This window comes from Alnus glutinosa, chromosome 10 (assembly GCF_958979055.1).
Source record: "Alnus glutinosa chromosome 10, dhAlnGlut1.1, whole genome shotgun sequence".
Classification (NCBI taxonomy): Eukaryota; Viridiplantae; Streptophyta; class Magnoliopsida; order Fagales; family Betulaceae; genus Alnus; species Alnus glutinosa.
Window position 1 is genome coordinate 12,251,975 of NC_084895.1, and position 12,172 is coordinate 12,264,146.

General features: G+C 34.6%; 1 protein-coding gene across 1 annotated transcript; it reads right to left on the reverse strand.

Annotated features, from left to right (window-relative positions):
• Positions 1 to 2,301: 2,301 nt before the first annotated feature.
• LOC133879610 (uncharacterized) lies at positions 2,302 to 8,906 on the reverse strand. Its single transcript, XM_062318235.1, has 3 exons — positions 6,112 to 8,906; positions 3,069 to 3,379; positions 2,302 to 2,758 (listed from the first exon to the last, which is right to left on the reverse strand). Exons 1-3 carry the CDS (start codon positions 8,403 to 8,405, stop codon positions 2,388 to 2,390), a joined length of 2,976 nt encoding a protein of 991 aa, XP_062174219.1. The 5' UTR covers positions 8,406 to 8,906; the 3' UTR covers positions 2,302 to 2,387.
• Between the last annotated feature and the right edge of the window lie 3,266 nt (positions 8,907 to 12,172).

A 12,172-nucleotide genomic window follows, 5' to 3' on the forward strand; every position in this document is an offset into this window, starting at 1 on the left:
TTTTTTCAGATTTCTTTATTTTTTCTCTATTTAATTTTTTAATACAATAAACCACCATACACCTTCGTCTTGAGATTAAATCATTGCTAAAAAATTCACAGAAGTTTTCATTTGCTTCTGAACCAAATTCAAGGAAAAAAGAAAGAAACGATAAATGAAAGAACCACAAAGTTTATGTCAGGGACAAAGAAACCTTTATGTCCATGAAAGAAGGACATCATCGTGTGAGAGAGATGGGAGATGAGAAAAGAGAAACAAAATTGATGAGAAAGTTGGTGAGTGAATATTAATCATCAAAATTGGTGAGTATTTTCATTCACAAAAACTTTTTGGTTAAAGTGGTGAGGCTACTGGGAGTGATTTTTTAGTGTTTTCATTAAATTGGCTCATCAAAATAGCTAAATAGTTATTTTGGTGAGGCTACTAAGAATGCTTTAAGTGATTTTTTTTTTTTAAAATAAATAAATAAAAAGTAGTTGACATAAAAAGTCACTTAAAACACGTTAGTCAATATAAAATGGGTGTGAATAGTAACATTACTGAATTCTTTTAGGTCATTAAATCATGGTTTCTATGATTCTCCTATTGGACATCGGATCTGACCTAACACAAACTAAATTATGCAGGCATTTAGAAATCCCCAAATTTCCCATCACATATAACCATAAACCAATATTGTTCCACGTTCAGTTTGTCCACTTCAAACTGTAATGTCTCAATTACTTGATAACAACTATGAAGCACTAAATATTTTGTGGTTATGGTGAAAAGTTTACAATATCCTTTTGATTGTGTAATTTGCTTGTTTCCAACAACTTTGGTTCCTTATCTGATGAGACTTCAACTTCATCCCTGGAACATTTTGTCCATTGAGACGCTGCCCAAAAACCTTTCCTTCTCAGTACAAAAGGCTTGCCCCAAGTAACCCATAAAAGGCAGCTTAAGCAAACAAAGCCCATGTAAACAATAGCCAAAACTACTACCCTTTTTCTTTTTTTTCTTTTTTTCTTTTCTTTTTTTTCTTTTAATCAACAAGGAAAAATTTCCTGAGAAATAAAAAACAAGGGGTGAGCTCCGCAACAAGACCTCTATACAAAATGGCTAGGTCCGTTGGTTCTTGAATAACAATCCAAGAGAAAGGGCTACCTCGAGAGGCGGTTGTTGAGGCAGATCAAAAGCTAGCCTGCTTGTACTGCAATAGCAACAATGTGACTTGGAGACCCCAGCAGGATGAAGAGCGCTGTATAGACTAGATTTGGAGCCACAGAAGGAGGTCCTCAACCCGATGTCCCACCGGAGGAGTGGCCTGCAGCTGAAGCTCAAGGACATTCTTTATTTATGTCTTTACAGCAAAAAGAAAGGCTTGAACAAGGAAGACCGCCAAAAAATACAGAGAAAATTCAAAACCACCATAGATTTGCAGCTCAGAAGAAGAGGGGGAGATGGCAAGTAGGTGTGTGAGGCCCACGCTCGGGGGAGGAGTGCTGGAGGTGGGGAGGAAGGTCGGGGAAGACAGGGGCCGGGCATCGGAGAAGACCCAAAGGGGCATCGGAGGTATAAATAATCATATTAACATATGATTATTTATACCTCCTCACTTGGTCCACCATAATGGATCTCTCAAATAAACAATGGGACCTAAAAAGCAAAGAAAAAAGCCCAAATATCAGTCCTTTATCTCTCTATTCTACGTCTTTTATATCATCTTCCTCCTTTTCTTCATCTTTGTGATTCTTTTTATTTTTTGGGGGGAACCATAGAAACTGTTCTAATTTGCCCTCACAATCGTGTAATATAAAGATCCGAACCATGCATTCATATAATCCCCGCATGGAATCTAAGGCAGTCATGTGTAAACGGCCTCCACAGCCCAAGAATCCCAGAACTTTTGACAGTCTGAAGCCTTCCTTTGTTGTAAGATTGAATGAACAAATACTTTCAAATTAATATGATCCATATTTCTTCTACCTTTAGTGAAGCCAATAGAAAAAAAGAAGTCATCAACCCAAATCAACTCACTGAGAAGATCTGTAAGAAAAAAAACATAGGAACCAATTTTTTTTCTGCAATTTTTAATTTAAGAAGGGAGAATTCTCATCAGTAGCTGCAAAGCCATATCTTCAGAAAATTGATTTGAATAAATGCTGTGGAGTCAATATCTTCAATTCTTTGCAGCCAAATCATTAGAAGCAAAACATATTATATATAACAGAAACAAAGTTTTGAGGTAAACATCTGTTTTACATGAGTATTGAACTATTAAGAGAAACACAAAAAAAAAAAAAAAAAAAAAAAAAAAAAAAAAAAAAACTATATATTAAAATCATCGAACGAGTTTGGGGAACACAAAACTACATAGCATCCAAAAACATGTTATATGTGGACAGCTACCTTTCATCAGGTCTAAGAGGAGCATTTGCCAGGTCTTGAATCTCCTTCTTGCTCTTTACCAAATTCGACTTCCTTGTATTAAAATCTACTTTGTCAAAGTCCTCTGCAACACCCATGTAGCCATACAGAATATGTTCCTCCACCTTGTCTCCCTGCATCCTGGCATCCCAACTGTTGCTGCTTTTCGCATTGCTGGATATGAATCGCTCAAAATCTACTCTCCCATGCTTATTCTCTGCAAAATACTTATGAAGTCTCTCTGCATCAGCCAGCCCAGTGAAAGTGCCCAAGAACTTTACAACCATAACACTTTGATCTGCAGGCCTTCCCCGGCACACCTTGATTCTTCCCCTTACAAAACCTTTCCCTGCCATAATAAGTTGAGTCATTGAAATGAAGTGCATTAAAACAACAAATGATTATTCTGGCCTTGTATTTAAGAGATTAAATGAACCAAATTTTTTTCATATATAAATGATAGTTATACTACTGACAAACAGCTGAATATTGCGACTCATTCAAATAATGCACACTACAAAAGAAAGCAAATGTATTTTTCGATGGTTAAAATTAAACAAAGAGGCTACTCTAACATGCATAGATTAATACCTACTCAGATTTAATTTTCAACAAATTGTATTTTACATTATTGATCATACAAAGTCAAAGTCACTCACTTCTTATAAAAGCCTCAATCTCTTCGATTGTGACAACCTTCCATTTCTCCGAATTATTTTCTGACATAGAAATGTTGTGGATGATAATGACAGGAGGCCAGAGTATCAAATCCTCCTTCTGAGCCAAAGCATCAGCATTAGGCAAGACCTGAGGAACCCATGTTACTGTATCCTGGGGGACAACTGTATTCCACCCCAACAAAACACATATTGCTTTGTGAAGACCCAAGTGCTGTGCTCTCAGCCCAGCCTTGTGAGACATAAAGGCATGTGTTACCAAGCGTTGAGTGTCCATGAACTCCTTTGAGAAGCTGTAACAGCACAGATATGTAAACAAATGCTAACAGAGTGCATTATTAATTATAAAATTGCCAAGAAAAACATGACACACCAAATTAAATTATACCAATAAGTGCAAAACAGAGAAGAAACATTATGGGTGCTTCATCTATAAACACTGCTCCAGAGAGCAACTCTAATTAGTTACTATATATAGAATTCCAAATAATTATTATAAGCATTAGTATATAACATAGAATAAACAAGCTTTGTATCTTAGTCAACAAGATAGTTCAGAGCAGATATCAAGAATGAAAACCAAATCCAATGACCATACAATGAAACTTGAAGCCTATGTGTTCCATAGCACCACTAAAGGAAAATGCAAAAGAAGGAAAAAAGTTAGCAAACAAATTCTTCAAACATGCTTGCAGATGACAACTGAACAATAATTCCACTGCCAGTGGAGATTGTAGCTTATCAAATCAATGACGTTAACAACAGGTTCTTCTTAAAAAATAATAATATAACAATAAAAGCAAAGCATATTAGCACTTCCAAAATCATTCTTGCCATATTTGGACCAGCTGCATAATCAATCGTGAAATGTGGTCTCTCATCAAGTCCAGGTCTCATAGCCCATAATTGGATAAAGAGAATTTCAGATACTTGGTGACTTCACTTTGGCCCATTAATCCCCACTGATTCTTTTAATCTCACCCTCTCTAATCTGCCAACACTATACTTGCACTGTAGAATAAATCTGTGCCCACTACAGAGTCTCAAACTAAAAATTAATTCATTTTCTGAATCTCCCAGTGACATAATAATCGCCAATGTAGACATAATCCAAGATCACACTTCTCATGAGTGCAGCTCTCTATTTTAAATGCATTGCACCCAAAGCATTGCAGATGAAAAGATCACCAGTTGATATATAATCAGTTCTTTAGAAAATTCCTCGTGCCTTTCAGGAACCATGCGTAGAAAGAGATCAGTTATTGCTTTGTCAACCTATCTACTGATCCACAGACTTGTTACCTTTCTATCTCTGACATTGATTCTCTGTTTGCTCAGACATGATTGATAAGTAATAATCAAGTCTTATTAAAAACATAAGGCGCCCTCAACAATCTCAAAATATGCCATAAATGCCACCGAACTTTGGAGGTCATGATGGTTTACTCGGGCATATCAAATTCTCCATGATACTAATTCTTAGTGAAATCGTAAGTCTTGCATATGAAGCTACATCCATGAGAATGAGGCTTTTTATCATTGTTTTAGTACTGATTCATTGGTTCCCCATGAGTGCTCATCTTAGAGGCAGACTGCAAAAGGCTACTACACCCACATTTGGACCAATCCCAGCAAAATATATCAGCTGTTAAACCCCCCACCACCCCCCCCCCCCCCCCCCCCCCCAAAAAAAAAAAAAAAGGAAAGAAAATGAAAAACTCATGCAATCTTTGGAGTTTAAATCTGGAACATCGATCATATGAACCATAGTGTTCTATCAGGGACTCCAAAGAAATCCATTTTCCTTTTTCTTTTTTCTTTTTTTTTTCTTTTTTAAAAATGTCCATATGAGCTTACCAAATTGGAATTATAGTTTGTAGAAACATACAAACCCACCCTTCTGATTGTCTTTACCACCATGCAAAAATGGCTATGATAATAAATACTAAATGCTAATATTACGACACACAATGAGATTTAAAGACTACACCTACATGCATAAATAATCAGACTTAGAGACTACAACCAATCCATCCACACAAGTTCCTTTAACATCATGCTAAAAAGGCTTATTAGCTATAACTACTAGTACCATACAGCTGTTGCTGAAATTTAGTGTAGAATGTCACTTACTAATCTTCATTTCTCAAGTGGCCAATTTTTCTCGAACAGTACCAAGGTTAACCAACTCTTTTGAGACTCAAAATGTTCCATGTAAACGCTATCACACCACATATCAAACAGTACATGACTAAGCATATTCTCCCAAAAACCTTTATTCAAATTTTCTGTTGTTTCTATGGTCTTTTTTTTTCCTTCCGTTTACTATTTTGTAATAATATTATTCTGTATAGCAGCCTCAGAGTCATAAATTTGAAATGCTTACTCTGCAATCTGTTCGTCTCACAGCAAACCAAATTTGCAGCTTGATCATTACCTGTAGCACTACAACCCTTGGTCGATCATTAGATAGTGTGGTTTCCCTAAATATCCAGTTTAGGTCAATAAATTTGTCATGATTGGCAAATGAACAACTGAGGAAACCGACTATATAAAGTTAACTCTGACCAGCACCCTACTTCCAATTAATAGCCCTGTTCAGCTGTTCCCAACTATTTACTCAGTGAAACAGCAAGGATGGAAGACGAACAGCTGCAATCATCTATCTGATATTCACCCTAATTCAATAATATAAAAGGCCCATTGAATGAGGTTTGTGAAGTCACTTCTATAAAATTTGAGTTTACCAAAACTACCTATGACAGTACATGGAATCGATACACTAAACCATCCATCTCCAAACACTATCCATAACCCTATATATATCTATATTAAATCAGCTATCGGTTTGAAATTGCAGGAAGCCAAGTAAAAAATTCCAAACAAATCCAAAACCAGAAAATCTTGAGGGTTAGTGCATACTCAATTGACTGCATTGGCTAAAGTACTGGGGAATTCCTGAATCAAAAAATGAAAACAGGGTGTTCCACGTTTCACTAAAAATATAACGGAAAAGAAAACAGACCTTCTCCCACATACGATGCAAAACAAACTACCAGCTTTTCCTTGTTCCTTGTAACGTCTTTGAACAGCTGGATTCCCATTCAATTGTTTAGAGTACTTTAGGAAGGCTTCATGTACCAGTAATTTGAACTCCTCAGAGTCCTCAGCTGGCTCAGACTCTAAGGGATCTGCGCAATCTTCCGAAGGGTCATCATAATCTTCATGTACATCCTCCTGATAATCATCATTTCTTTTCCAAACTTTGGGCTGTTTGTGAAGACCACTTCTTCTATCAAAATGGTGCAAGTCCTGCGAGCTCAAAGAACCAATTTTTGGATGATCCCTTGTATATCGACCACCATGTTTATACAATCTAACTGAATGCGTTTGTCTATGTGCAAAAGAATCTTGAGATGATAACCTATCATCAGTCAGAAAATCTTGTCGATACTCTAGCCTATCATGTATCCTCCTAGACTTTCTGTATTCATTAGGGTCAAATCCCACAGCTTCAGACGAATACAAAACACTCGTATCTTCATCAATCCACTCTTCACCACTATCGTATAGATCCTGAAGCTCTCCCCGTGCATTCCATTTTGACATGAGTCTTGTAGAATCACGCGCACCTAATCCTTCCATGACACTGTACATTCTTTTAAGCACCCTATCTGATGGTTCACATACGCGAAGCTCCTCCATTCTCTGTGTCCTTAAAGAATGTCTATTCATATCTGTATCATATATAGAAACAGGAGGACTGTGCAGCCTTTCCTTCTGAAACTTTGGACCGGCATCTTTTCCAAAACCATAATCTGATCTCAAATGTGATATTTGATGATCCTGTGATACCCCAAAATGTGAATTTTTGTAATCTTGTGACACTCTCCTTCCAAACTCAACATGATTAGATCCAGAACCAAAAAACTCCCCACCTGGATTTGATGCGTTTGATGTTCCATTCATATCAAGGTAGTCTGAAATCGCTTGCTTTTGTAAAGTAGGATGCTCCAATATAATACCCTTTCGGGGATTTCCATAAGAATCCTCAGTATTACCGTCAACCCTGTTTACAACAGGGTGCATAAGGCCAGGTCTTGACAAATCTCTACGATCATAATCAATTTTTGCATTATCATAGTCAAGTGGAGCACGTGACGGCATTATTCTGTATAAGTCATCAGATGGATATTCACGATCATCATTTACCATTCCCCGTAGTTTGGGATATGGATACTCCTCACACTCGACCCTGCTTGGACTATATGCACCTCTCTGGTAATATGTTAGATTCCTATGTCCAGCTTCAGGGCCCCCGACGGAATCTGTAAGTGGACTTTGCCCATATTCATTAAAACCTACAGGATCTATAAGTTTTCCACTGCTCCTTGAAAATACATCTGAATGAGGCAAGTGCACGCCATCCCGATAAGAACCCAAAAACTCATTCCTCAACATCCTTGAAGAGGAACTTTTCAAATCCTTTAGAGGGGAGGCGCTTGCAAAATCTTTGGAGTGAGATGCTGACCCAGTGGGATATGCCATATCCCTTGATTGAAACATGGGTTTCTCTTTATCTTTGTAGGAATCCATGATTGGTAACTTATCCACAGCTATAGGGTCCCGATATTGAAGTCTTTCCTCAAACTGGCGTATATCTACACCTTGTGATGAGGATGATATGCGCCCACGAGTTTCTCCATAACTTGAGTTGGGACCCAGATCCTGAGGCAACCGATATGATACCCGAGTAACACCATCTTCCACTGCCATTGATTTCTGAGCCAACATCCCATGTCCACCAACAGCTGACAATCTGCTTTCACTAAATTCAATATCTTTGCCAATTCTATGACTGCTATTCTGATATCCATAAACATTTTTTGACTTCAAGCTATCATCACCGACCTTAAAATCATTGTGCCCGGACAACTCATATCTTCGCCTCAACTCCATCGGCAGCGCATAATCCCTGTGCATAACAATATCACCCTCATCCAATTGAGCCCTTTTCCGCACTTGTTCAAAAGGGGGTGACCTTGATCGCATCCGATCACTCCTGTCCCCACTACCACCGCCCACATGCCAACCATAGTCCCTCCTTTCAGTAGAAGAACTCCTTCTACTCGCACCCACAACCCGCCTGGACCCATCTAACCTATTAGGACTCAGACTCTGTCGGGAACGTGGAGACCTATCCAACGCATCACGGCGAGTATCATTATAAGGGTTAGAACCCCTTTTGAATCGATGTTCATCACGTAGCTTAGAAGCTGGAGATAGTGTAGAATAATCTTCACGCCTTCTTGATTGCATCCTTAGTTATACTAATCAATACACTGCTCATCCGCTAAAATATAACGCTTGGATATTTTTAATTCTATCCAAAACTTAAGATCAATTTCTGAAGAACTTAGAGAAACCCAAATCCATAAACACACAGCCAATGTGTTTCAAGCTATAGAAGGACAGTATCTGAAACCCTAACCCTAGAAATGCCCACAAAGATTGCAAACACAGATCAAACAAAGAAAACCCAGAAAAGGGTTTTGATTTCCATTGCAGTAAGAGTGAGGGATCAGAGGAATTTCAAACCTTTTGGTATGAATCGTGAGAACCCATGGTGGGTTTTGTACGAATCTTTTTTTGTCGCCCCTAATGCTTCGATTTCTCAAAATTCGAGTATCAGAGAATACGGGAAAGCCTATCTCATATATCTGATAAGTGTTTTGCTATGAGATAGAAGCGGGTTTTTTTTGGTTACTTTTCCACCGGCGATGCTTTGCTTCTTTCAGTGGCTTCCTCGGTGCGCATCTGATACCATGCTGCAAAGGATTTCCTATTGGGTCTTAATAAATAGCTTTTGTTAGTTTAGATCTGAACCGTTAATTGCTATTTAATTATTTATAATTGCTTTGATTTTATTTTCCATCAGGACTCATGATCCGGTAACCCTAAATAGATAGAGTTCTTTTCAGATTTTTTTTTTCTTTTAAAAAAAAAATTTAAGAAATTAAACTATTTTTTGTTTTGTTATTTAAATATACTTCATTTTTTTTTATAACATTTAAATATACTTCATAAAAGCATTCTTTATCTTATATCATTTAGCTTTCTTTATTTTTTTTTTTTATATCATTTAAATATTTTTTTAAAATTAAATGCATGAAAAAAGAGAGAAAATAAAAAGTCTTTTTATATTAAATAATATCAAGGAAAGTAACAGTATTACCCTAGATGATTTTCTTGGTTTAGGTAATTTTTCATACATTTAATTTAAGAAAGAAATATAATGAGTTTTATTACTCATCTTATATGGGATTAGTGTTTTCCTAAAGCAACTTTACCGGGTTTCAACTACTTATTTCCTCTTTATAATTAACTAGCTTGTAACCCGTGCTATGCGCGGGATTCTTCCTTATAATTTAGTTTCACAATAATAATAATAATAAAATGAAAAAAGAGAAGCATAAAAAATATAGATAAAAATTGAAAATTGAAAAACACTAATATAATATAATAGGGACAAAAATTTCTTATAAACTGGTTTATAGGAAATTTTCTACGACTCACAATTAAAAAAGACACGTATCCTTTAAACATGTGAGAAGCACATGTTTTTTTTATTAATGCTATGTTCATACATGCTATTTAAATAACATATGCTTCTCACATGCCAAATGACACGTGTCAATCTTATATGTGGATTGTAAGAAATTTCCTACAAACCGGTTTGTAAGAAATTTCTGTCCATATAATAATAGTATTATCTTTTTTGTGTTACACAAAGTAATAAAAAACTTCTCAATAAACATAATACGCTAAAAAATCATCATACCCCGTACAAAAAACAACCATAGGAAACTCTCTCTCACCATCATTTTCTTGAATTTAGTGTAAAATTTACAAAAGATAAAATAAGCAATTTGAATGAAAAATAATGAATAAATTAGAGTTTTCTTTTCCATATACTTTTCCGGTTCATATGAAACCTTGAAAATCAATATTGTCTATCAATTAAGTACGTTAACAATGTGCATAATACAGGGAAAAGAAAATCAGTGAACAACGTAAATTAAAAAATCATCATACCTCGTACTCAAAACAACAAAAATAAAAAAATAAAAAATATAAATTATCAATGCAAAAATAAGGATAGAAAATCAAATCAGAAAAACAGAAGCACATAAAATAAATACAAACATATTATTTACAATTCTATTGAACACAACTCCAACAAAATTGAAAGGCAAATTATAAAAAATAAAAAAAAAATAAAAAAAAGCTATAGCAATATTACAAACAAAAAGGTTCCAACAATAGCAAAAAGTTTGCTCTTTTTGCTTTGAGCATCACTCTCCGGTAATGTAAACAACATTGCAATTTTGCATAGCCACAAACCATTACTTCTCCATATATTTATTTGAGAAAGTGAGAGATATTAGAGTGACTTTTGACATTTCCCAAAGAAAAAAAAAAAAAAAAAAAAACTGACATTTGACTCTTTGAGGTTTAATTTGTAACGAACATTTAGTGGGAGGGGAAGCGGTGTTAGAGTAAAAGATTTTACTTAAAGGAAGAGAAAGATGTAGAAATTAGTGAGGATTTAATGACAAAAAAAATTGACGTTTCTATTCATTTTTTATTCAATATAAGATAGTTAATTAGTGATATTAAATGCACAATTTATTTTACTTGAAATACACAGATCGGTTTAGTTTTACTTAAATTACCAGTTTTTTACTCAAATGGCCAGTTCAATATTTAAAAAGTATGGATTCATGTTACGTGTCCTAATTCTATGCCAACTCTAAGTTGGAACTCAGCTTTTATATATATATGGTATATAAAACATTTAAATGAATTAATACATAAGACCCTTATTTTTAGTTTAATTCATATAAATTAAAACATGTTAAAATATTTGTTCTCATAGGTGTAGTTTAGAATGAAAATAAGTATGAAGAAGAAAAATAGCAAGAAGAAAATCACGATTTTGATTATCAAAATATAAATTAGTAGGGATGTTTTTTAATGTTGGTGTGATACCTATTATATTTCAATCCTATATAATTTTGAACATTCGAAAAAAAAAATGAACAAAAAAAAAAAATCTCATAAACATTCACAAACAAAATGGAAACATACTTAGATTTCAACCAAAAATATAAAAATACCAAAGAGTCATACTTATATCATTAATTGAGAGAGAGATGCTACTTGTATCATTAATAGAGAGAGTTTAGATTTCAACCAAAAATATAAAAATAACAAAAAGTCCTACTTATATCATTAATTGAGAGAGAGACTATTTGTATCATTAATAGAGAGAGAGAGAGAGAGAGAGGGAGAGATTAAATAGACTGGTTCAATTTTATTTAAAAGACCGGTTTAGCATTTAAAGGACCGATTTTGTCACTAAAAAGTATGGGTTCATGCCACGTGTCACTATTCTATGACATTCTAAGGAAAAACTCGGCTTTGATAGTTAATTAGTGATATTAAATGCACAATTTATTTTACTTGAAATACACAGATCGGTTTAGTTTTACTTAAATTACCAGTTTTTTACTCAAATGGCCGGTTCAATATTTAAAAAGTATGGATTCATGTTACGTGTCCTAATTCTAGGCCAACTCTAAGTTGGAACTCAGCTTTTATATATATATATGGTATATAAAACATTTAAATGAATTAATACATAAGACCCTTATTTTTAGTTTAATTCATATAAATTAAAACATGTTAAAATATTTGTTCTCATAGGTGTACGTAGTTTAGAATGAAAATAAGTATGAAGAAGAAAAATAGCAAGAAGAAAACCACGATTTTGATTATCAAAATATAAAATAGAAAATTAGTAGGAATGTTTTTTAATGTTGGTGTGATATCTATTATATTTCAATCCTATATAATTCTGAACATTCGAAAAAACAAATGAACAAAAAAAAAATCTCATAAACATTCACAAACAAAATGGAAACATATTTAGATTTCTACCAAAAATATAAAAAATACCAAAGAGTCATACTTATATCATTAATTGAGAGAGAGATGCTACTTGTACCATTAATAGAGAGTTT

Excerpts from the sequence above, each read along its gene's own strand:
- LOC133879610 (XM_062318235.1), bottom strand. The coding sequence starts at position 8,405 with ATGCAATCAAGAAGGCGTGAAGATTATTCTACACTATCTCCAGCTTCT. Across the intron at positions 3,380-6,111 it reads TGCATCGTATGTGGGAGAAG|CTTCTCAAAGGAGTTCATGG; the intron begins GTCTGTTTTCTT and ends GTGCTGTTACAG. Across the intron at positions 2,759-3,068 it reads GATTGAGGCTTTTATAAGAA|GGAAAGGTTTTGTAAGGGGA; the intron begins GTGAGTGACTTT and ends TTATTATGGCAG.